Here is a 27,025-nt window from a genome sequence, read left to right as displayed (position 1 = left end):
TGGTGAGATAGAAGATAGGAGAGAAAGAGTGGGGTTAGGAAAGACATGCCATGGAACAGGGTTGAGACTGCATCAGACCAGTGTGAAAAGCAGGTAGGGCTGAGACAGGGTCAGTAATGTGATGTGTGAATGAATGGGACTGTCTGCACTGCAACCTGTCAGGGGCACCAGCCTGTTACAGCATGCCCCCTTCCAATCATGGGTCAGCCCACCACTGCGGCTGGCATGGTAGGGAGTGGGAGTGCACTCCCACGCCCTACCATCCCAGCCCCTCACAGCATGGCAAATATTTTACTGGCTCTACTCGTGGTTGGCTGGAACCCTTGCTTATCTCTGGCTCTCGTCTTCCATTAGATTCTAGATCTTGCCCACGTCTGAGTTGACACGTTTCACTTCTAAGATCTCCTGGCAGTCTTTACAGCGAAGGGCTTGACTCATACGGAGGGCCACTGAAATTATGCAACTGTGCGGCCACAGCATTTTTTTGCATAATTATAGATTTGCCACATAATCAATTATCTGCTGCATAATCTGCAGATTTTTAACAAAAGAGTGTTTTTTTCTAGCCCAAATGGTTCAAAAGTTACTAAAAATACAGCAACATGTGTTGCCGCACAGTAAAAGGCCCTTTGAAAAGATTGACTGGTCACTTTTCTGTTGTTTATTGCTATATTGAGCTGCTAAACTGGTACCAAAGAGGTGCAACCAATGCCCAAACAGTGTAAAAGTGACAAAATAATTAAGCTTAACTAGACTGACATGCTGTATTGCACCGCATAATTTGCCTTTTCTTGCTGCATTTTTTTTTTCCGAGTTTTATATAGCACAAACTTGACCCGAGGGTATCAGAGCACTTTAGAGGGGTGAAACCCCGAAACAGGTCCTAGGATGCTTGGTTCCTTTCCAGGGAGGACCTGGCTTAGCAGTTCGGGCTGGACTGTTCCCATGAGGCACAGGGTCAAGACTGATTTGCATATGGCTGGGTTCAAACTGGAATGGCACGGTGAGCAAAAAAACGATGGATTTAGGCCCAGATCTCTGTACTGGGGTGAATGTACGACATTGTTCTGCATTCTGTCCATCAACTGTTGTTTTTGCATATGATGAACGGGCAGGTGCTGGAGGATGTGAGTCCTGTCCCTCTTTCTGCCCCATTTCATCTTCCCTTTGAACTTCGTAGTTCTTGCTTCTGTTTTTAACCGACCTCCTCTTTCATGTGCACTTTTCAGAACTGCAGCCGCGCTTACAGGCAGGCTGAGCCTTCCTCCATTAAGGCAATAGTGACCGAGGTTTGACGAGCTGTGTGATGTCCCTCCGGCTCAAAAGCAAAGCACGAGCTGTCGCCTGTCCCCTCAAAGAGGCTGTTGTCTCATCCGTGACACCCTACCTTCCCTGGCAGTGTCTGTGCTGGGAATTGGCTATTACTGCTATCTCCCTTGTCGCCCATTGGCCGCCGGCATCAGAGATACATACGCGTCATGCTGTCACCGATAAAGGCCCAGCAGACAGGAGGAATGCCATCTTGTAGACTTTTACTCTAACAGGAACCCAGCAGCTGAAAGGGCTCGTGCCTCGTCCAGCGCCTCAGTTTATGTTCACTCTGATAAAGCTTTCAAGGGTTCTATTCTTGGATATCTCTTTTTTTATTCTAGCGTGATCTTGGATTTTATTTTTTTTATTTGGTCACAGTACGTAACCCACCTGGGCCTGCAGTCTTCACCTTGGGCATTAGAAAATATTTGCTTATCGGCTAATTTTCTTTCCCTTCCACAAAATGTAACTTTGCTTGCTGCATCCTACATGAAGGGTCAAGGGGGTTGGCACGTGCGCCTCATTCAGTGCAGCTGATTGGCGCGTGACGTACAAAATAACCTCGCGAGCTAATTTTGTAAGGCATGGAGTGACGAGAGAAATTAAAGCAAGGCTCCCATGGTCTTGTGTATTTGCAGTTGCGTTGGCGGTGGCCTAAAATGATAGAAAAATAAACTGTGCAGTTACCAATTAAACGATTTTCAGCGTGACAGGAGACTTTGACTGTAACAAATTTACACCTGCACTAGCTTGTGGTTGGGAAAAATGGACAAAGTAGTCTAATTTCACGAAGATAATGTTTAAAATGGCCAGATTTTAAGTGATGTTTTATACGGTGGTTGAAAATAAACACAGATGACGACATATGCAACTTTGCTAGTTGGGTTGAATCGTAATAACGAGCTGGCTGGAATAGTAGTAAATACGTCTTCTTGTCTTTTGGGCTAGATATGTAGGAATGCTGAAAAGTAGTCGTGGAACAGTAGAAAAGCCCTCTGCGCTTATCTGTTCTGGATAAGGATGCTTTTATTGCGTCCCGTCCTGTAAGCGTCAAGGCGCTCCAGGAAGCGGCGGACAGGCCCTGGTGCGGGGATATCTCGCTTGACGTTGCCAAGAGGCGACAGCTGGGCTTTTAGCTCCCACTCGAGGCTGAGAGAACGAGGCAGGCCTGGGAGGGAGGGCGCGGAGTCAGTTATTAATGGAGGCGCTGCTAACTTACACCCCTCAGCGCGAGGCATCGGCCATATCGCACACAAGTGGAAAGTGACATTGCAGATAGCTGCCTGGCGCTTGACGTGTCTGGTAGGCGCTGCAGGCCAGGCGCAAGCGCTTCATGAAATCAGGTGTAAAAGTCATGCAGGGATCGTGAGCTCAAGTGGCAGAGAGGGGTGTCTTACATGTTAGCATCTGCTGCACGAAATATATATACAGACCTAGTGAGAAAATCAGACGTCACACTGGATTTTACTCTATTTTTTATTATTGTAGGATTCATTTTTTCTTCATTTACAATAGCAGACGCTGTTAGAGACTTTGTGATGGTAGGTGTACCGGGATAGATGGAGGGGTGCGTAAACCCTGTGACATTGGTTCAGATGGTGGGTGTAAATTGCCCTTTAATAGAGATAAAATTAAAATATTTAAGGGGCTGGTTTAAAAACAGGAGGGCTAAGCGGTCAAATCAAAAGCAAAGCGGATAGGGGACGGTGGGGCTGGATTGTTGAAAGGTCAGCATGCAGCAAGCGCACATTCTAAAAGCAAACCAAGACGTTCCTGCTGGTCTCACAGCCACTAATAGTTACCGCAGTATAGAGTAGCTAAAAAAAAGACATTACATGTGCCCCAGCGCCTGCAAAGAGCCCAAATCAGTTCTGAGTTAGCAGAGATTAAAACTGCAAAGTAGATAGAGTAAAGTGGCAGATTCTTCTCAGTGTGTAGGATTGCATGTCATCTCTTAAGAGTCTAACGAATACATATAGATAATATCAGAACTGTTTCCTGTTTGTGGTTGTATGTCTGTCTGCCTTCCTGGAGGTCACCACTGTGTAGTCCTTGTTAGGACAGAGTTTCTATTGGAAGCGTGTTTTTTGTTTCGCTAATAACGTTGGTGCTGTATGAAATATCTCCACAAAACGTTCCCAGAAAAGTTTATCCATCTCAGCCCCTTCCTTGAACGTTTATGCTTTATCTTTCAAGATGAGGCCTAAAAAGGGTGCTTAAGTTTGCCTTAATGTCATTTTACCATGTTCACTGCCATAGGAAAATTATACAGAAAAAATGGGTGAATGGAATTACAGCAAATTTAACAGAAAGTTAGAACTTTGCTCAGAAAGAATGGCTTTTATTATTTTGTGGCAATCGGTTCAGCTGTTTTCAAGAAATTCATGTTTAAGCTGGTGCTTACAGGGGAAACAGAGCTTACATCGCATGCGGTAAAACGCATACGATTACAGCACGGTCGTTACAACGACCACATTGTTACAATGTGAACCATTACAGCGCAAGTTGTTTCAACAACGTGCTGTAGGGGGCGCGCTAAACTAAGGAATAGTTACAACAATTTCCCTACTGTTGTGCACACTGGAGTTGGAAATATTAAATTATACTTTTCCTAAGTCCAGCACGCCCCCTACAGCAAGTCGTTGAAATGACTTGCGTTGTAATGGTTCCCGTTGTAACAATGCCGTCGTTGTAACGACTGCGTTGTAATCGCATGCATTGTACCTAATGCAATGTAATGACATATATTCGCTTGCAGTGGCCATGTCGGGGGTTGCAAGTTTAGTGATATCTGGATGCTTGGTCCCCCAGGAGTTCTGCGGTACTACACATTTTGATAATAAATGGGCCTCTGATTGTCAGAGAGAGCATTTTCTCCCATCAGCCTTTTTGGTCCCGTAAGACTAAATTATCTCATTGGCTGCAACAGAGGGTAGGTGCAGCTCAGCGGCAGTGGCAGTAGAGTGGACCAGGGAGAGAGGAGGTAGGGGTGCTTAACGGGCGAACGAGGGGAAAGGAGTGCAGGGGCAGAAATGGAGGGCAGTGGCAGCACAGAGCGAGTGGCAGCACAGCAGACCAGGGAGGGGGAAGAGTCACAGGCATGCACATGGAGAATGGGGCAGAGGCAGGGGCAAGTACTTGGAGAACATGGACAGGAGAGTGGAGTAGGACCAGAGGGCAATAACAGCACAGGGGCAAGGAGAGCACAATGGACCAGCAAGAGAGGGGGCAGGGGAATGCACACAGAGAATGAAATGGGTAGAGGGGACAGGAGCAGCAGCAATGAAGGGCAGTGGATTTACAAGGACAGTGGCAGCACAACAGATCAAAAAAAAAATTAAGTGAAAAAGTGCAACAGTACTTCATTTAAACAACATAGAGTTTTGTTGTTCCTCCCATTAAAAGCAGACCCACTACCGCTTAATGGCTTGTTTCAGGCTTTGGTAGGCCGCTGTTTCCACACCCCGCAGCGCTCTGGACTACACTGTTACCCATTTATAATGGACACTAGACCTACCACTCATCCCTTTACCAACGTGGCCGGCCCTGCTTGGGTTGTAGGTGACATGCTGTGTACTTACCTGATTGAGTTAGTTTTGATCTTCCTGCTTGCCTCCTTCCCTTGACTGTGACTCCGCCGGCCTGCTGGGTTGTAGGCGACACTGCCGTGTATTTTCATGCTGAGTGTTCCGCTAATAAAAACGAATTTAATACTAAACAACATAGAGACTGAACACAAAAAGTGTGAGTTGCAGACATATGTTACAAATAGGTTGAGACTCAAATCAAAGTTCTGTTGCCAAAATATATGAAAAGAACTAAAGCCTCCCCTTACCATACATTATTCATCTGTTGAGTCATTTGCACATGCTTACATTACAGATGTGTCATGTAGTGCTACTGACACTTTCTATATAAAATGGAGATTTATAAGGTGCAGATGTTTATTTCCAGTAGGTCAGCGAAAATTCTTAGACAATATACATTGTTGAAGTTTTTATAATGTATGGGTAAATCCTAAACGTTCAAGTCGCAGTATGATTATAAGCATTGCTCTAATGGTGTATGCCTTTCTGCTCATTTCAGGAATATTGTAAGGTATTTTAGAAGCTACAGAGGGTTGTAAATAGGACCTCATTGTGCATGCCATATCAGTGGCCAATGCGTAGATGTGAAACAGTTGACTTAAAATTCTATTGCAACAGAAACATTTAATTAAGGTAAATAATGATTAAACACCCTTTTGAACGGTATTCAAGGCTCAATACATTGATGAAGGCAGTAATGTCTACAGAGAAATTACCTTTCTTACGCACCTGAATACCAGTATAAAACAGAGCAGTGCTTTCACAGATATGCTTGGTGTCCTGCATGTTACATAAGGTTATGCTCATTAGCCCTACAGAGGTGATAGGAAATGTAGCTTTGGCATAGCTTGCACATTTCTGCTAGTATGGAAAGCATATGGAAAAGTGTCACATTCATTCGTTGACTTTATCAGAGATGTCATCAACAATGTTATTATGTCATTCATCATGTTATGAGTGATGTAATAAGTGAAGTCATAAGCCGAACATGGTAAATTTCAGTGCTTTTTTGTTTTTAAACATTAATTATTAACTTACTTCAACCTTTCCGGTGAACATATATGCCTGTCGGTTTGTCAGTCTTGTCATCTTCTTGTAAGCTGTGGTTTGGGTCTTAATCTTTGATATGCTTTTGCAGCCACTATGTACTAGTAACTCCCCAACCCTGCCTATGTTTGATATTCTGTGAGTGGTGCAACATGTCATCATACTCGCCTTTTATGTGTTGTCGATAAAGATCCCCGAACGAGAATGCTGAGTTCTGACTGTTCTGGGGGAACCATCAAAAGCAGTCACCTTAAACTACAATCAGAGCAGCGATGGTTACTCTTTTTACTTTTCAGCTCTGTGTCACCACCAAGTTCTCCCAATCGAAGTCCGAAATAGGTGGAGCACAACGTTTTATAGGGATGAGAAGCAGCAGTGTTTATTCCCTGCTGGGGCGGCGACCTCTTACCGATGGGTTGGACTGCTTGTCTCTCTAGCTGTTTTTCACGTGTCTGCTGTTTGTCTGCTGCATATCTTGCTGTTCTGCCCTTGTGTCCACACCCTTCAGCATGTATCAGTGTCTGGATGTTTGTATCAGTATAATTGGCAGCCCCTTATCTGCCTTACAATGCCTGTCAGTCTGTCTCTGTTTATGTTTCACTATCTCCTTATCTCTGTGCGTGTTTCTAACTCTTGCTGCTGCTTTCTGATCTCCTTCTTTACCGTTCTGTGTCACATTGTGTTCTTATTTGTTCTTTTCTGTCTCTTCTTCCTCCTCTCCTCCCCATCTACGTTTTTCTGCCTTATCTCTCCCCGTTTGCCCTTCTCTGCCCTTTGTGTGCCTGTGTTTATTCCCTTCTTGGATGTATCTCCGTCTCTATACAGCATCGCTCTTGCACAGCCCCCATTTTAGCCGGCGGCGGAGGCCAAGAATATTGCTAAGTACATTATGTCAACAGACCCTCGGGAAGGCGGTGAAGGTTTTCGGCAATTTACAGCTTTACCCTCGGTCAAGACTGTCTTTTTCATGTCTTCCCATGATGCTCCTCCGCATTCCAGCATCTGACTCCAGGCCTCAAAGTGACAGCTCTCCTTGTCCAATGCTTCTCCCCTGACAACCCGGACCCCCTGTGGCTCGCGCCAGATGTGCTGCCGCAGACCCTCCACATACCTCTGCTCCTGGGCTGTAGGAAACTCTGCCCCATTCCCAGCAGCTCGTCAGATGACCACAAAGTGTCCTGTGGTGCAGTCGGTTCACATCACGTCTCTCCTGCTGACTCGTGCACATCCTCTGAAGCACGCGCAGTTCTTCGCAGGCACCAGGATAACCTCACATGTTGTTATCCATAGCTGTTCTCGATTTTTTAACTGGAGGGCATTCATTAACAGCCCTCAATTAAATGTATTCTACAGACTTCTTCTGAGAAAAAGGCGACTGATCAAAGTTGTGCAGATATGTTTCTTCTTGACCTGCTGTAAAAAGAAAGATCACAAGTTTCCGCTGGTAACATTCGCAGACAACAACCAGTGTTTAAATGGGCCGGTACTCACCGGTACTGAGTACCGGCACTTCTAAATTTTCGGCGCTTGAGTACCGGAACTTCTCTTTGTCCAAAGAGAGTACCGGTACTCATGGGGATGTAAGCCAAGCTCAGTGAAATTGGCATTTACAAAAAAGGCGCAACACAGCTGACAACGAGTGGGTCCGTTTTTGTGAAGCGCTCTGATCGAGTGCTAATCTCCCTTTTCAATGTGCTAATTGAGCTGCGGACCGTAGGCATTCATTAAGAGTTGGTAGGAAGTTTGGGAGGGGCCAGACTCACACTGTGTGATGCCTGCCACAGTGTCCACTAAGGCTCTGTGTCGTCCATAGCACTCTAGGTGTGAGAGCAAGGCTGGTTAACAGGCATATCTCGTAGCACAGCACGTGGGATCAAGGTTTAGTAATGAGGGCACCAACTAATGTACGCGTTTCTAAAATACATGTACTGAATACCCTGTCTGTGTGCATGAATGCTTAAGTGGTGCCCCTGGACGGATCCCATTGCTCTGCTCCCAAGCCCCACCCCAAGTCCCGCCCCCTAGTCCACATCTCAATTTGGTGAGTACCTGCACTTATTTTTTAACATTTAAAGCACTGGACAATACACATTTATGCACAACACACGCACTGTGGCATTTTTAGCATGAGCAACAATTAAGTGATGGTTAGGGGTGGCAGCTACTGCTCGTGGCTTGCACTTTGCTACCCAGTGCAGTCCTTGGGCATGGGCGAGCTGGGCACCAATATTCTGAGGGGCGCAGAAGGGAGCTGCCTTACTTGATGTCATGCAAAAAGCAACTTGTTCCTCCCACTGGGTCTCAATTGTGTCTAGTTAAAAACTTTGCAATCAGCCCTAACTGTATCTCAGCGTAATTGTTAGCACCCCATCAACCCAAACCCTTCTCCCATTTTCCTCACACCTCCTGCCGTCACACCGCAACGACCCCCCACCCCCCATACCAAACACCAAATTGTTTTTCCGCCCACGGCGCTATCCTAGTCAATACAATTTAGGCCAAACCACAATAAGGAGCTCAAGGGGCAGAGAACAGGTCGTCCCCCACTCATAAGTCTCTATACAGCAAATGACCTGTTCACACGGTGAATACACAGTTCATACATCCATGCCAGTTGTCATATTTTTTAGACAATCTGTAAAGCAAGTGGTGACACCATCTATGCTACTTATGAGTATGACTCACCAATAGAAAAAGAGAAGAATTTCATACGAGGTAAAACAGGGAGGCTATCTCTGTAACCCAAAGATTAGTGTCTCTGGACACCCAGATATGGTGAGAAAAAGTGTAGAGAGGGAGCGAGGGTGCCTCACGGTAGCAACACCAGGGAGGTAAAAGCAGGAAGGTACTCGCCTGCTACCTCAAGATCTCATCATCAGCTACCCTCGCTCCGGAAGTGAAATTGTGTGATAGAGAAAATATAGGTAACAACCCTAAAGACAAGGTGCTAGGGTGTATAATGGAAAATAACTTGTGCAGTAAACCGTGCACCAAATGAAACCCCACAACTATATATAATTCTGAGCTAGATCACACTGGCTTGCGATTTTTATTCTATGCTGTGTGTCTGCTCATATTAAAATGCCGACATGTTTCATTGCCTTAGGATAAACTCACGGCAATTTCTTCATGGCGTGGGGTATTGTCGCTCAACCCTGCACCTCCGCTTATCTTTTTTTAAAAACAATTCTGTGAGAGACAAGAGGAGACAAGAGATAGACAAACCACACATAGCAAAATTAATTGGCATCAGATAAAAAGGAAACTAATCCAATGTGTACTGTGTCCTTAACTGCATATCAGCCACACCATTTACCGGGATAATGCCCAGCATGGGCATACCTTTACCCTCGAGCTCTTGTGTGTGTAACTGCACTCCTTCAAGGCTCTTCCAGACAACTCCTCCTGTGAGTCTGTAATACATAACCAAAAATCATACGACTATGGGGTAGATGCTGTTATCTATACCGTCTGGCATGCTCGATGTGTATCTACCCTTCTGTTGTGTGCCATCTTAATATAACGCGCACTCATGGTATGGAGATCTCTGTACTGCATGATGTCCGTCATTCCTCAACCTTGCGGCCACCTCATTTGCCATTTTGTAGCCTAGGGTCTTACTGTGGCTGCAGTGAGTCGATTAAAAAGGCTGTAATTCCTCTTATAGAGAAACCCTTTCTAGACCCCCTCACAAATGACCGGACCCTCGCGGCCTCCCCGTTTATCACTTTGTAGCCTAAGATCTTACTGTGACTGCAGTGAGTCGGTTGAAAAGGCTGTCATTCCTATTACAAAGAAGCCCCTTCTAGACCTCCTCACACATAGCAGGACCCACCGTAACTGCATACGCGTCCGGCATCAGCTCAGCACCGCATCATCCCGGCTGTTGTGTTGCGTGGAGATAAGCGTGCTCACGCTCACCATGTGATCGGACCCAGAAGGTCCCGCCCTCATCAAGGAGTAACATGTATAGTACTGTGGCCGTCGCCGCCGCCATACTGGAATGGTGGTCTCGGTGGTTTGACTATCCATTGTTTGTAATTTCCCACATTTACAAAGAAGGGGAACAAGAATTTGAAAATCACAGTGTGAATGAAAATACGTGTGTCATATATCTGTATCAGTAGTGTGACCATTATTGAAAACCTTTTAACAAAAATGTCTACACTCGCCACGTTTACAGTCACATATCGTCCCACATACGAATACTTGTTACTTGATCCAAAATGTCATATTGGAATCGAGCCCCTACTATGAAGTAGAATGTTTGGGCTCAAACTCTCAGTCTTATGACATATTGGGATGCTAACGGCATCGAGTATGTAGTATGTTGCTGCATCCCTGATACGTTAGTATGTGATTCCTCAACTACCTGCTCACTTCGTGTATGCCCCTCTGTGACACAGGCACCCAAGTTTCAGGCTGAGATCGAAAATTTAAAATCCCATAACTTTATTGTCACATGCCATCCCCACTTAGAAGGGCCTACATCGACAGGAATTTACGTCAAAAAATATCCCTTCGATATTCCTGTGACTGCTGATGTGACATGCTTCCCTCAGGTGGACTATCAGGTACCTATATCATAGAGGAATCTCTCAGTATAGGCCTAATTAGCAGTTGTTGTAAGCTTACTCGCTCCTAGTAGTGTTCAAAGGCACTAGGGACTGATACAGATATATGACACACGTATTTTCATTCACACTGTGATTTTCAAATTCTTGTTCCCCTTCTTTTTAAATGTGGGAAATTACAAACAATGGATAGTCAAACCGCCGAGACCACCATTCCAGTATGGCGGCGGCGGCGGCGACGGCCACAGTACTATACATGTTACTCCTTGATGAGGGCGGGACCTTCTGGGTCCGATCACATGGTGAGCGTGAGCACGCTTATCTCCACGCAACACAACAGCCGGGATGATGCGGTGCTGAGCTGATGCCGGACGCGTATGCAGTTACGGTGGGTCCTGCTATGTGCGAGGAGGTCTAGAAGGGGCTTCTTTGTAATAGGAATGACAGCCTTTTCAACCGACTCACTGCAGTCACAGTAAGATCTTAGGCTACAAAGTGATAAACGGGGAGGCCGCGAGGGTCCGGTCATGTGTGAGGGGGTCTAGAAAGGGTTTCTCTATAAGAGGAATTACAGCCTTTTTAATCGACTCACTGCAGCCACAGTAAGACCCTAGGCTACAAAATGGCAAATGAGGTGGCCACGAGGTTGAGGAATGACGGACATCATGCAGTACAGAGATCTCCATACCATGAGTGCGCGTTATATTAAGATGGCACACAACAGAAGGGTAGATACACATCGAGCATGCCAGACGGTATAGATAACAGCATCTACCCAATAGCCGTATGATTTTTGGTTATGTATTACAGACTCACAGGAGGAGTTGACTGGAAGAGCCTTGAAGGAGTGCAGTTACACACACAAGAGCTTGAGGGTAAAGGTATGCCCATGCTGGGCATTATCCCGGTAAATGGTGTGGCTGATATGCAGTTAAGGACACAGTACACATTGGATTAGTTTCCTTTTTATCAGATGCCAATTAATTTTGCTATGTGTGGTTTGTCTATCTCTTGTCTCCTCTTGTCTCTCACAGAATTGTTTTTAAAAAAAGATAAGCGGAGGTGCAGGGTTGAGCGACAATACCCCACGCCCTGAAGAAATTGCCGTGAGTTTATCCTAAGGCAATGAAACATGTCGGCATTTTAATATGAGCAGCCACACAGCATAGAATAAAAATCGCAAGCCAGTGTGATCTAGCTCAGAATTATATATAGTTGTGGGGTTTCATTTGGTGCACGGTTTACTGCACAAGTTATTTTCCATTATACACCCTAGCACCTTGTCTTTAGGGTTGTTACCTATATTTTCTCTATCACACAATTTCACTTCCGGAGCGAGGGTAGCTGATGATGAGATCTTGAGGTAGCAGGCGAGTACCTTCCTGCTTTTACCTCCCTGGTGTTGCTACCGTGAGGCACCCTCGCTCCCTCTCTACACTTTTTCTCACCATATCTGGGTGTCCAGAGACACTAATCTTTGGGTTACAGAGATAGCCTCCCTGTTTTACCTCGTATGAAATTCTTCTCTTTTTCTATTGGTGAGTCATACTCATAAGTAGCATAGATGGTGTCACCACTTGCTTTACAGATTGTCTAAAAAATATATGACAACTGGCATGGATGTATGAACTGTGTATTCACCGTGTGAACAGGTCATTTGCTGTATAGAGACAATACAATTTAGGGCCTGCCCTGTTACTACCCATCCCAATGTCTTGTTACCCATGGACTCAGGGGCCCTGAACTGAGCAGGGAAAAATAAAGTTAGTATAACTTTGTGAGCCCTTACTACTTTCTGTAGTTTACACTCCTTGCCTCTCCCTTAGCTGCTCAGCTGTAGACAGGGGGCTGTTGATATCCTGAAGTCGCAATTAAGCCAGGTTTTCTGGTTTCCCTTTGAACAAATCAACCGCTAAATTGGTATATATTAGTCTTTCCTTTTTACCTCAAATGCTAACTATAGTATCCACAGGGCTCGGGTACCTTTGAGATTACTATAACAAGACTATCTTTTCAAAAATTTGAAATGTTGCTACATTTTTTATGAATAGGCTGCTGTGCAATGATGGAGAAATGAATATTTACACAAACAGGCAAAAATAGCGTCGAGCTTCTAAATTGGGATGGTTGATGGAGTCTGATCAGCTGTGTGTCAGAAGAACATATGTATGAATGTCTTCTGGCCTCGATATACTGGGTCCTGAACAAAGTTTACAAAAAAAGAATAGGCCACTTGGGTGTAGATTTTCTGTTATCTCTAATGTGATGATATTTTTTTGTAAACGATAAAACGGTCACGATACATATGTCAGTCAACATTCTGGTACTATGTATCTTCTCGGATTTTGCATTGCAACAAAAGGGTAAAATTCACTATTTTCAATCATGTGGAAACTTTTTTTAAGTGTTGCTAAGTAAACAAAATCGAGCATTTTATCAACTTCACCATCATTTTAATTCGTATGAAAGAAGATGCAGTGGCCGTTTCGGATTTCTGCCATCAGGTTCACCAGTTTATCTCTGGAAAAAAGAGAGAAGCTCAACCTCTGGGAACATATTTTCAATCAGGATAAATGATTGAGGCCACCCGTGCTAGGAATCTGCAAGTTTGACAGCGCAAGAGTTGATCTTTAAAAAAGTCACTGCTGCAAAGTGTACATTTTATGCCCTATTATTTAGTTATTTGTTTGCTGTAACACTATTATTTCGTTTGTCCGGCTGCAGAATTTTGAAATGAACTCCAGGATATGCTGGGTGGTCTGCCTAGGAAGAGTATGCTGGTTTGGGAGATATATCAAAACATCTTGCTTCTAGGTCGTGACACATACTGGGCTCTGGGTCAGGCCCGTTCACCCAGTTTATTTCACTTCTGAGCCCATAGTAGAACTGTGGAATACTGGGCGTGCCATTGAAGACAATGAATTGACACGGGCCAATAATGCCTGATATAGGCCTTCTGCTCCAATGTTCAAATGCCCTTCTGCTGATCTGCCAAGTGCCACAGTGTGCCAAATGATATGGGCTTTCTTCACGCAGTCACCCAGTGAGGAGCCAAAATCACGTGGGTAGCACCAGGTGAGCAGGAAATCCTTCCACACAGTTGGTTTCTAAGAGGGCCCTTCTTGGCTTTAGATGTTCTGCACAGCTGGTGTCCATTGGTGCCCCACCAGCCTCAGAAGCTGCTGTGTTCTGTTTGCTTTCAGTTTTCTGTACAGTTGTTTGTAAGTAAGGCAGGGGGAAGAAGGTCTCAGTGGTTCTTAGGCCCTGCTCGACACAGAGCCTTACCCCTTCAAGGTCCTAAACCCTCATCACACAATAAATAATTTTGAGAAGTTGACAGTTCTGTATCTGCTGCTGTCTATACTGATTATTAAAGGCCCTCTTCCTTGCTACAGGCCCTCACCTGAGGATTGGATCTATAATTAGGTGCAGGGTATTTAACAACCAGTATAGCACTCAGATATGGGCTATAATACTATATTTTATTAAGGCGTTTACCAAAGTGTGGTTGTAACTCGAAGATGGCAGCTTGGTTCTAAATTAGCTGTAGTTGTTATGATTGTGGTTGACTTTGAAATGTACACTGCCATGCAGCCACGGCCCATTAGGGGGTTACAAGAGTTTCGTCATCATTCAGTGGTGTTGGCGGGGTACAGATATTTCCTCTATATGAGTTCCAGGGCCCCCATACTTTGCTCCATTTCCCAGGACACCCTCTGGCCACATAGACTGATTTTGTTCCGGAACAATCACCAATCCAAATCTTCCTTCCATTTTCCTAGCGTTGGCGGTTGGTGAGCCCCCCAATGTTGTGCTATGTTCCTTTTAGCCACCATTACTGCCAGGGATGCCCATTGCTTCGTGTGAGAGGTAAGGTCTGTTGGTTCCCAAACGTTTAGGAGGCACCTTCGTGCCTCGGGCTGTAAATCAACTGCGAGTACCTGTCGGAGAGTGCGATGTACGGCATGCCAGTATGTTTGTATGTGTTCGCATTCCCATATAATGTGAATACAGGTACCCACCTCTCCACACCTACGTCTGCATTCCCCACTATCCATCTTGAACATACGGACCAAGCCCGGCCCAGTGACATAAATTCTGTGTAAGATTTTTAGCTGCACTAAACTTAACCTTGCTTGGACTGCCACCTCCCTAGGGGAGGAGACCGCCTCTCGCCAGTCTTCTTCATCTAGTTCCAGGCCGTCTTTGACCCATTTTTCCTTTAAGGACTGGAGTGGGTCATCCATATTGTTTAGCAGTTTTTTGTAGATCAGAGAGATGGCTTTCTCGGGAAGATGACCGTCAAGTATTCTATCCTCGAGGGGGGATGCGTCGGGGAGGGAGGACTTACAAGTTAGGTGAGCATGAAGTGCATGCCGGACCTGAAAGTACCTATAGTGCTCGGTGCCCGCCAGGCTGTATTGCTACTGGAGAGAGGCAAAGGGGAGGATTTCGTCCTTGACCCAGAGGTCCTTGATCTGGGAAATACCAATTAGGTCCCATTTGTCAAACCCTTTAGTTTTCCACAGGCTCCCCAGGCTTTCGGTGTTCCAGAGGGGAGTTGCCAGTGTGAGCCTACGGTCCCATCCCAGGTGTTTGTTCACCTCATGCCATATGTGGACTGAGTGCGCGGTTGGACCTATAAGGGGATATTTACGGGGTTTGGAATAGATTGCTCTAATATAGTCTCCACCTGGGAGGAGCCATCTATCCATGGCGTATTCCGGGTCATCCAGACAACCATACATCCCCTGGTTTATCACGGTCAAGTGGGCCGCCCAATAATATTTCCTAATGTCTGGGAGACTCATGCTGCCATCGTACCAGTTAAGGGTGAGTTTAGCTAGGGCAATCCGAGGTTTGCCGTCCCATAAGAGAGTTCTTTGTAACGTTTCTATCTCTTTAAAATACGATTTGGGAACTGGATCCATGGAGTTCTGAAGGGCGTAGAGGAAATGGGGCAGAGCCATCATTTTAAAAAGGACAGCTTTGCCCAGAGACAGGCAAGGACTTCCAGTGGTTGATATCACTCTTCAACCTCTGGATTGACGGTAAGATTTTGCGGGTGTAACGGAGCGCAGAGTTTGATGTAATGAATATTCCGAGGTAGCGAAAGCCATCTGAGGCAATCTGTATCGGGCAGCCTTTCGGGAGAACTGGCGGCTTTCCGTGCAGGACATAGAACACGGATTTAGACCAGTTTATGTTAAATCCGGAGTATCTGCCAAACACTGCAAGGATGTCTAGACACATGCAGTTATTTAAAGAAATTTCATCCTGTTTTTTTATTTCTCATGCTGTCCATCTGCTCGGCTATAATTCATAAAAGACAGCACAAAGAGTCAATTAGAAGAAGCACATTTTCTGTATTTATCCACTTTTAAAAATAAATACCGACAGAAAACAATGTGTTTTCTGTCTGTATTTATCTGTAAAAATCTGTAAAAACTGAAAACAGGGAGCCTTAGTTATAAGTAAAGCTGTCTGACGATGAGGTATTTCTGATAGTGGTATGCCTTGTACAAGTGATTTACATCTGGTAGAGCCAGCACAAAGGGCAGTTCGACGTACGCTATGAACTGGAAGGAGCTGGACACCTTCTTTCAAACCTACTCTATTTTCCACCACAATTCTTCCACTATTGGAAAAAGAGAAACTAATGCATGTGAAAATCATATTAGCAATATTATGCTATCAACTTTTAATGAGTGTATCTTCATCAAGCTGTATGTGCTCGCCTAGGTCCAACTTCCTGAAGAGCTTTGCTTGGGGGAAACCAGATCGTTCTCTCTAATGCCTCAATAGTCCCTCATTGCATAGCTTTGGACCTGGGAAGGCCGGCCTCAGTGCTCTTACTCTGCACTGGCCACATTAGGCTATTTATTCTGTTTCACCCTCTCCACTCACAATCAAAATGGCAACGGAGATCACCAGAACTGAGATACGCACCATGGCCTGAGTGATCCCATTTTCTCAAATCATCTTTTGCTTAAAGACTATATTACCGCTGTGTCAAGGATGACACACTAACTGTGCTTCAGAAGCGAGATTACCTGTCTCAAGTGAGGGGCGTATTTGCCCAGGGACCGCTTCCATCACTGAGTACAATGCGAGGGTTGCTGCAAAGTCAGAGCAGCACATCTCAACAAATCGGCTATGATCATGGATATAGACCATTCTGTAGAATGCATTTCACAGTATTAGGTTTACAGGATTATTTACACGTTTTCCTTGTAAAGCTCTGAACATAAAGTTGGATTTCAAATGAATGGGATGCGGAAATTAACCAAAGCATATTTTCCTCTTCAGTGGCGTTGAGTGTAAACGGGAAGCTCCAGTAAGCCAGAAGAATCTATTCGGATGTGCCTGAAACAGTTCTCATTTGGACTTTGTCTTCCAAAGCTTACTATTGTAGATAATACAAATAATTTGTTGATGTTATTCAGCAGCGTCTCTCTACACATATAAAGTGTTATTATTCTGCTGAGGACTATTCATTTCACGTCCTTCATAAAGGTAAAAGGCTGAGTTTGTCACGCTGTGGTTTGAACCCGGTAAATCTGGACTTTACACTCAACATCTCTGCAGTAGATGTACTACCCTATTGAGAGAGCATCTTATTTCTGTTACATTGCAGTTCATATTGTCTTATATTCTTTATTTCACTAAGGCATTTAACAGAAGACAAGGTCTGCACATTGCCTATATATATAAGTACTATTTTCTTTACTGGGCCTTTTCTGTACGCATTACTGTTTTGTTCCTCACGCAATAGTGCCAGTTTACCATTTTAATCAACCAATATAAGATGAAATAGGTGTAGTAGAAAACTTGTGAAGATGCAATTTGATAAGGTTGGTGTGTAAGCTGTTGAATTGTATTTGGTTTTGAGAAGGTTCATGAATTGATTGAAATGTATTGAATAGACGCATGAATGACTCTCTTGCCCTCCAACACTACAGTTCTCTGCAGATGTGTATTTATTTACAAGACCCAAGAACATAGGAGAATAAAGTCAAAACAGAAATCACACGAGAACTCGAGATATAAGTGATAAGGGTGTCCAAGATATGTGAACAAGTATAAAACAGATTCAAACCTTAGCCGACAACACTTACTACTTTAGTTCATAATATCAAAGTCATCGATAAGCACTCGGCAACGTGTGTCGCATCAACATTAAGACACTATTGAGCAATGAAAGTGCAGTCGCTTGAAAAGGAGCTAGGTAGTTCTATCTCAACTTAGAGGAGTGTTTGTGGCGAGGGCTACATATGAAAGGTCAAAGGGAATCCACTGGTTACAGTCGAGTTGAACACCGAGAACCCCAACTGGCTCATATATGGATACAAGAATAGTTAGGATGCAAGCTTAGAATATATTGGTCGAAGAGGTAGTCTTTTAATTGCCTTTTGAACAACTGTATACCCGTGGTGGTGTGAATTTCGGGTGGCATTTAATTCCATACATTAAGTGCACAGCCAGAGAAGACTGCTTGTAAATACTCTTTTCTTGAATGTGGGAATTTCATGCAGAAGAGAACCCAAGCAATGCAACTGTTGGATCCACCAGGGAGCTTCAGTTTTTTAGCATGGATATGTGAATGATCAAAGTGCATGGGATTTTGATCTACGCAGACTAGTTTTTAGGTTGTCCGACCTTCACTCGGCAGCCAGACCAGGGAAAGTCGAATAAGAGAGATATGGTCAAAGTGGCCTCCTCCTGAGGAAAGAAGGGGCTTTGATAGGTGCCAGATGAATTTTTGAAATGCCGGGCAGAAAAGCACTCCTTTGGTCGAATATTGATAGAGCCAGAGCTTGGATGACTTTTATTTTGGTCTTGTTCTAGTAAAAATGGTTTGATAATTCTAATGATTCATTGTTGATGATCGCATTTTTTTGCCAAGGAACTGACACACTTATGTAAATGAAGTTGCTGTCAAGAAATTCCTCAGAGGTTTTGATTTCTCAGTGATGATAGGGGAGGAATCTAGTACATTAATGAAGTCTAACCATCATTGTAATGCATTCGAGGGGTGCGAACAACATGAATTTGACAATGTAACCAATTCTGATTTTTTTTCATTGATATTTGCAAATAGCGGCACCTTCAAAGCAGGGCCTCCATAGGGTGTTTTGGGGATGTGCAGAGCTGTGGGCTTGTCTCTTTCCCTTTTCTCCAAACATGTTTCTGTTTTCATCAACTCCAAGGCTTTTACCCTGACAACAATTATGTCTATTTTGAAGAGCGGTCTCACTGGGTGTCTGCGACCTACCAGAAATATGCCCAATTTGCCCAAATCCTATTTAGTACGCTTAATGATAGAGGTTTCCAATGATCTTTTCTCATGTAGCAATATAAACTTTGGGAAATGTATCATGAAGTGAAATATATGTAAACAATACTAAAAAGAAAAGGTTGCAGTGGATGAATGTCAGGCCTTTTGAAAAGTTGTCTCATCCAGGCGTCTTTATTTGATAAGATGACATTGAATTTATGAACAGAATTAATTAAATACTACTGCCTGTCTGCGAGGGAGTGCAAGGGGTACGTCTGTGTTGAATATACCTCAGGAAATGGATCTCAATGACTTACCTCCATCTATTGGCTTTTGGTCCTCAGTTCTACTCTAGTTGAAAGTGAGGCGTGTTGCCTGCTTGCACTATCATGTGATTGCTCAGACATGGAAGCAATGCGGCATCCATGGTACTGCTTTGAATTCTATTCCTTTTTACCGCACACACTTGTGTCACTGCAACGAATATTACCCTCAAGTTAGGATCTTTAAAGAGTACTGATTATGGGTAGCACTATATTGACAGGTAAGCAATATATTCTTCAGCTTTGGTTCCTGTACAGTGTATCTTTTGATAGATATGGATAGGATATTGAATTGTCATTGATGTTTTTTTTTTTTAATTTACAAGGCTGCTTAAATGTAAAGTCATTCCTTTACAAATATTTCATACATTTAATTTAAGTGCATTTTTTTCTTTGCATGCAGGCGTGTGAACAGGAACAAGCTGCAGGTTCTTCCAGAACTGTTGTTTCAGAATAACTTGAAGCTAACCCGGCTGTGAGTACCATCTAAAATGTTCACTTTTCTTTGCAATGTATTTATTTTAGAGTTTTATATATGTGTTTCTAGATTTTTTTTAGAATTCACTGCACTCTCAAGTGTGGAACAGGCTTCTGCTGTTCATGCCTAGAAACCTTATTGTTGTTCCTGCTTGGTTATTTAGTGGACTGTTGCTTCTCGGCTATTTGAGTTGCAATGTTGTGCGCATTTTGAGAAGTGGCTAAGCATCTCTATTTTCATGCCGGATTGTTCACTGGTGCTACTGATGATTATTTCTGAAATAGCTGGATCACTAACTCCTTAATATATGTAGATCAAGCTATGCGGCCCCCTCAAGCAACAAAGCTGTTCCTCGTTGGTCAAAATTATCCTTGGTGTGACCAGTCCCCCCTGTGCTTTGTTGGTTTACTACTTTAATCTGCTTCACTTGAGAACATTTTCTGTTCCTTTCGATTTGTGTTCAGTTATTTTAAAAGTTGTTGGCCATATTTGAATATAAATGAACTTCTTTCAAAGGCTGCTGTTGAAGTTCACTAAGAAATACGACATACACGAGCCACCACATATTTAACTATAGCGTTTAGCAGCTGTTGTTGTTGTGTGATCTGTGACAGCAACATCTCTGATAAGAGAGTTGGCTTATCCATTTGTACAGAGAAATGTTTAATAAGTGTGTCAACACTGTGAACTTTGCACTCATGATTCATTTTTTATATAACATTATGTTTTTTTTGCTTTTTGTATCAGGTATCTTAATCTGCTCATTGGTGGCAGAAATCACATATTCTTAAGGATGCCGCCCTGCTTGTAGTTAACATAAACTACCTTGATTGAAGGGGTGGGCCCATATGTCATCAGTTGTTGTTTCAAATCTAGCTGAGACATTGACTAATCATATTACAAGGACTGAACGGTCGCTAATTGCATGTTGTGAGATCTTGGTCTCACTTGGTAACAATTTCATTGAATTCAGCAGAATGCAAGGCCCAGCTGTATCAAATAAGATGGCTGCGCTGAACAGTAGACGCAATCACCATGTATCTAAACTCTTCTACAATAAGGTGCAAATACAGTGAAAATCTTCTTGCCCTTAAACAATTGTTGAGGAAGCCAGTTATTGGTCTTTTATAATGCTGTTGTAGTAAGTATTTTTGGGTGCACGTGTCGTCTTCACTGAGGTTTTTAAGTCACATCATTTTGCAAAGACACCACTAGTAAAGATTGTGTCACCTCTTAGGGTGTCATTGGGAGTAACCAGTCCTGGTGGAATTACAAGGACCCTGGTAACTCCACTAACCTGCTGTGTTTTCATTCAAAGAGTGGCCACTGAAGGGGACCTTGAGGGGTCTGAGAGGACCTTCAGCCCCCAGGAACTATGCCCCAAGAGTATCTATTACCTCCTGGGTATTTGTACCACAGAGGGGCAGAGTTACGGCCCACAGTCCAGGCACCTCAGAATGATTGGGACGTTGAGCGTTGAGCAGGCACATCTTTTCAAAACCAAGTACTGAGACAGAAGGACCCAAGAGGGATATTCAATTGAACTACTTTGGAAGTGTCATCTACAAATTGATAAAAAGGAAAAAAACACTCTGGTTGAATCAATAAAAAAATATGTTTGATGCAGTGATCAGCTTAGCGTAAGTTTGGGTGAGGGAGTTGGTTGCAGTTGATAACCCCAGCATACACCATGCGTTGACGGAAGTTAGAATGCGCCCCGAGGAGTGTATTGTGACATCACACACCGGGTAGTCATTGATAATAGTGTCTTTATGGTTAATGGAATTTTACAGTTGGAACACCTGGATTGAGAAAATCGTGACACATAAACTGTGATAATTACCTTGTACGCCAGTCACTAAACACAGTCACACATTTTCTTATCAACTGAGGAATCCACTTATTTGTTGAAATATATTTTAATGAAAATTAATTCTTGACAATTTTAATGACAAGTTCCTTTCAATCGAGTATTCCAATTAAATGTTGAAATATGTTTTTTCTTGCACGTCAGAGTGTGCGTGAATTTGGTTATGTAATTTAACTTGTGCTTTACTATAACGAATCATAAACCATGGAGGACGGACTGTGTGTACATCCATGCCAGACAGCTGAAGCATTGCTCTGTCGCATACCTGTCTCGTGCCCCTGTAGCAGATGCGCTTGACAACGAGACTTAATGAATGAGATGACAGTTTTGTCAAGTTTTCAGGTCATTACATCTCTGAAACGATATCTTTTATACCAAAGGCATGGGTAATGAAAACCTCTCATTCCTATTCCATCACTGGTTGTCTGCAGCCATTAAGCAGATCGATCACTGATTCGCTGACGTCATGGATCACCAAAGTCGAATCCAATCCCATAGTTTCTTGCTCGGTGTGGCTGCAGGTCTAGGGGGGCGCTTCCACGCATGCAAGAACACAGCATGCGCTTTCTATGTGAAACAGAATATGTTCATTTCCAAAAATATAGAGCGTGTTTCCCTGTTTAAGTTGTTAGTCCTGGAAGCATTTAGCCATGGTGCGGCGCAGGGTTCTTGTGTGGTTCTGACTGTCTTTTGTCAACATTCCCTTGTTTCCGCCAGTTTGAGCACACACGGCCTGTGGTGTGAGATGCAGCAATATTTCACTTTAATGGGCCTTCTTGCTCTGGTCTTCCGAGCCTGCGGCTGCTGCGAACGTTAGATACAAGTTAATGGACTGACACAAATTCTTTCATTAGTGGAAGTACACGGCGTGGCAGGGACTCGATCTTTTTCAAATCAGCAAAAGTTGTGAAATGTTTAAAGGAGACCGATCCGTGCAAGTTACTGCTCGAGCCAGAGGACAAACTCCTAGCACTGAGGACAACACGCATTGGCAGAGCCCAAAGGAGTGTCCTTGACAACCCTGCAATTATTTATCATCATTATTATTATTACCATAATAATAATAATTCTTCTTCTTCTTCTTCTTCTTCTTTAAAAAAAATACATTGTTCTGGAGTTGGCATGCAGTGGTTTAAGAGAAAATAAGTAAAAACAAACTTTAGCAAAGCCAATAGGTCTCGGTTTTGCGAGCGTTAGACCTATTGGTGTTGTAAATGGCAATGTCTTTAACCCATGTGTTATGGAGTGGATGTATGTCGTGTGGAGTGGAATTTTTGGGATTGTAGTGGAATTGCTATCTGTGGAATTGGTGTGGCATGGAATTGTGTGGTGTGGAGTAGATTTGTGTAGTGGAATAATGCAGCATGGTGTGTAGTGGAATTATGTGATAGTAATTACGTGGTTTTGAGTGTACTGTGTTTGTGTGGAGTGGAATTGTGTCATGGAGTGTAATTATGTGGAATGCTTTTTTGTGTTGTGGAGTGGTATGTAGTAAGTTTTATTAAGTGGTGTGCTGTTGAATTTTGTAGAAATATGTGGTGTGGATTGGATGTATGTGGTGTGTTGTGTAATAGTGTTGTTGCATCAAATTATGTGGTTTTATGTTGAATTATGTGACGTGGAATGGAAATATGTGGAGTTGAATTGTGTGGTGTGGAACTGGTATAAAAGTGTGAGTCAACCATGCCACAATAATGGATATTAACCTGTCAATTGCATTTTAAAAGAGGGCATCTTGCCATTACGTTTGAACCACACGATCATGGTCCTGTTGGCTAATCACACTGTGTGGCGCTGAGACCCCCCCAATATTGAGCATCACCAAAATGTATCCACACCGCAGAGCAAGGTCAGGTTCTAACAGTTATCTTGCCTAGGCAGAGCAATTTATAAACAACACAAAACTAAAAATGTTGTACTTATTGATTTCCGATAATTGATGTATCAGCTGGTGCACTACATTATAGCTTTAAATGGCAGACACCTTCACTTCATTTTTTATCCCAGTGATATTGTGATTTCCCTATAATGTCTGCTTAAGTACCCAGATACTGTGAAACAAATTAGTACTCGCAGTGGCATTTCTTGAGATCAACTACTATCAAATCTTAACAAGTAATTTAGGACTCAGAGCTTTGAGTAAAACAGAAAACTGAACCAAGTCTGATGACGCATCCCACACATCCATGCTCAAATTACTCCTGGATTTTTTATATAGCGCAAATTCAACCCAAAGGTATTGGAGAGCTTTACATGAGAACCAGTTACATTACACAAAGACACATTCATTTTTGGTAGACGCGAGGAGATTTAATGATTTGACCAGAATCACAGGATGTTGAGCTGACGCCGAGACTCAAAACGAATTCTCCAGCTCTAAAGTCAGCAGGTCTGGCCATTATACCATCTCCTCTTCCCTAAGAGAATGGATTGCTTGGTTCAATTGTACTAGAAATGTCTCGAGGACACCAAGTCTCCCTTTCCTGCTGTGCTATTGAATAGCATTGATGAATGTGAAGTGAGTAAACAAAAGAAGAAACATGTACAGCCAGTAGCCTAGTAAGGCAACCATGGGCTTTGATGCAAATAGGGTAAATGCATACCTGCATGTGACCCTACTCTTCCCTTCTGTCTTACTCTTGCAGGTTGCTACTGTTTCATATCTTTTCTCTCTCCTTTCACCCTTTTCTGCCTCTCGTAAGTAATTTCTATGCATTAAGGCTGATGATGAAAAAAACTCTGGTCATATGACTGACTCTCTTCCAACCTTGGTGGCTTTTTAAAGATGCTGGCCTGTTTGAAAATGTTGGGGCCGGTTTTATACTGAAATCTTAATTTATGCAAATGGAATTCGTCAGCTCTTTTTTTGTTTGAAGGAATGGCAAATGTACAGGAGGCCGCTATCCATTACAAGTCTGCTCTGTTATTGTGCCTTTCTATGGACTCGTTGCCACCCTGGCATCCCCACCGCCCCCAAATTTTCATATGTGGCATCGCTGCACTGATCAAAACCAGCGATATTTGGATGCAATAAAAGCAACTAAGTTTGCATGAAAGGAATAGCCTACCACCCTTCTAGGTATACGTGCACTAAGAAGACCTCCCTCTTTCAAATGGTTTGTATACCCATTGACAGTATGAGCAATCAAGAATTCTTAGATGGTGAAGAAGACATTTTTGCATGACACTGCCTGTAAGATGTCAACATTATTGAATGTGGTGTGTATGTTCCTGCACACCTTTCAGGAAACTTCGACTTCAGAAAAAGTCGTAGAGTAGATATAATACACATTCTCGACCCGCACTGCACATCAAATTACCTTAGCCAATTTCTGTGATTGTCTGAGATAAAGGCCACTTTTCTTTACTCAAAGCCTACATTTTGTCACCATATTATTACAGAGCTGAATTCTCTTGCTGTGCCCAGTTGTTGAACTTCGTAATTGCAACAGTATCTCAGTAGGAGTTATTTAAATTATTTGTAGTCGTATGTACAAGACATTACAAACACACAAAGAGAAAAAAGAGGCTACAAGAGTTTTTTGGTTAATGCGCCCGTAGGCGTCATATATTAAGGGAAGATTAACAAATTATAGCAGCACTATACGGTACAATTACCAAAACAACCCTAAGGGAAAAAGTGTACAATGTGCTCGTGACATAAGTGTGACGGCGCAAGTGACAACGTGTATAAAACCACAGCAAGGGGCGCAACACAGTAAATACAAGGTATGTACAATTCAAGGTTCCAAGCAATAGTTCCAATTATTCATTTAAAAGTTCTCAGGGAGTAATTTTCGGGGAACCAAAAAGATCAAAGGGCGCCAATAGGATTTGGAGCTGATGGGAACAGGTCGACGACGTTTCGATCCTTAATAATTCCGGATCATCCTCAGGACCAGGGTCGTTAATTTCAGGGAGTGCTGTATAAAATAAAGGTCAGTATCAGAGCGGTGGTGGGAAAACGGACATAGGAAACAGGCGAAGGAGAAGGTGGGTCTCGACTAAAGCCTACCTGTGGCCCAGGTTAAGGGGAACTTGGTTAGCTAGGGTTCCGGGTAAGTGGATTCACGGTCACGGTGTGTCCAGGAGAGACATCGAGGGACTCGGAGTAAGTTCAAGCGTCTCTGGGGAATAAGAGGGTGAAATAAGCCAGGGAATAGGGAGAGTGAATGAACAGGGGAGGATAGCCTGCGCTATCGTGTTGTCCACTTACCGCAGGAGCGGAGCAGCGGAACCGGAGGAGCGCAGAGAGGCGCTTCAGAGTTTTCCTGCGAAAGGAGAAAAGGATCGGATGAGTGATTCCGCAGACTAAGCAAGGGATGAGGGGGAAGGGGAAGGGGGAGGGGTGTCAACTTACAGAAGGCAGGTCAGGGGAGTCGTGGTCCAAAATTCCACAAGGTACAACAAGCCGCCACGGACGTGTGCGGAGCTCTACCGAAGCCTGTGTAGAGAAGCCGGGCTCTCTTCTACATAAGGAAAATAATCGTCATGGTGAGGAGCGCCAGTTGTTGAACTTCAACACAGTTCTGGGGGACGAAAAATAAATAACATAAAGAAAGGTTTGGTTAATGCAGCCTCCTACAACACGGGTCCAGCCTGAAAAGACATTTGATTCCCCACCTTCCCGTGGTAGTGTACTACATGCACCAACATGGAAAACATTTTAATGGGAACGTAATACGGCAGACAGGAGATCCGTCACACTTGTGAATTAGTATTCCCCACCGCCAATATCTTAATCAGGTCCTCGGTGATCACTGGCAGAAAAGTACACTCTGTTTTATGTCAGTTCAAATGATTTGCCCGGTAGAGGCCAATTTGGAGCAGAGGTGTGTGCCAGGAGCCCTTTCACAAACCAAGATCAACATCACACTTTAAAAGCACTACCCGGGCACCTTTTGCCTGAACCTTCAAGCATGCTTTCATGTCTCCTTACTTTTGAGGTGTTGCCTGCCTAGAATTCGCATACCTACACTTCCCTCTGATTTTGTGGCACTGAATACATGATTCGTGAGACAGCATAAAAGGCCTTAACCCCTTCCCTGCTCATGACGGAACCACTCCGTCATGAGCCACGGGCGCCGTGTGCTCATGACGGAGTGGTTCCGTCATGCTGCGGCCGTTGGCGGCCGCTCTGCCCACGCGGCGCTGATTCCCCGCCTGTACGGGCGATTAGCGCGAGTGGGCGGAGTCGTGACGGAACCACTCCGTCATGAGCACAGCGTGCCCGTGGCTCATGACGGAGTGGTTCCGTCACGAGAATGGGGGCGCTGCGCTGCCCCCAGACCCCCCCAGCGCCGCGGCAAAATTCGTGCCGCGGCGAAGGGGTTAAAGGTCAAAGAGAATGCGATCAGATGAAAAACAACCTCATAACCTCTTCTGTGCGTCGGATAGCCCCCGGCCGTCTGACGTCACAGTGGGCGTGTGCGGAGGACGTCTGGGGGCCATCCGAACCGCGCTCGCGTGGTATTCTTCAGCACAGCGGGGCAATTCCAGCCGCAGCGAAGCGGTTAAGCATTGGCAATCTGGTAGCTGCAGGCAAAATATTGGCAAT

At 43.9% G+C, this 27,025-nt stretch overlaps 1 protein-coding gene across 1 annotated transcript in view; it reads left to right on the top strand.

Moving 5' to 3' along the window:
• The window catches only part of SLIT3 (slit guidance ligand 3), a 1,010,870-nt gene that overhangs the window by 149,803 nt on the left and 834,042 nt on the right, over nt 1-27,025 (top strand). Inside the window, exon 4 of the mRNA XM_085617848.1 lies at nt 19,524-19,595. Coding sequence (XP_085473974.1) covers nt 19,524-19,595 — 72 coding nt within the window. The remainder of the gene's footprint in view (nt 1-19,523; nt 19,596-27,025) is intronic.

Source organism: Triturus cristatus, chromosome 7, assembly GCF_964204655.1.
Source record: "Triturus cristatus chromosome 7, aTriCri1.1, whole genome shotgun sequence".
Lineage (NCBI taxonomy): Eukaryota > Metazoa > Chordata > Amphibia > Caudata > Salamandridae > Triturus > Triturus cristatus.
The sequence above is the reverse complement of the archived record's forward strand: the minus strand, read 5'-3'. Positions and strand labels throughout refer to the sequence as shown.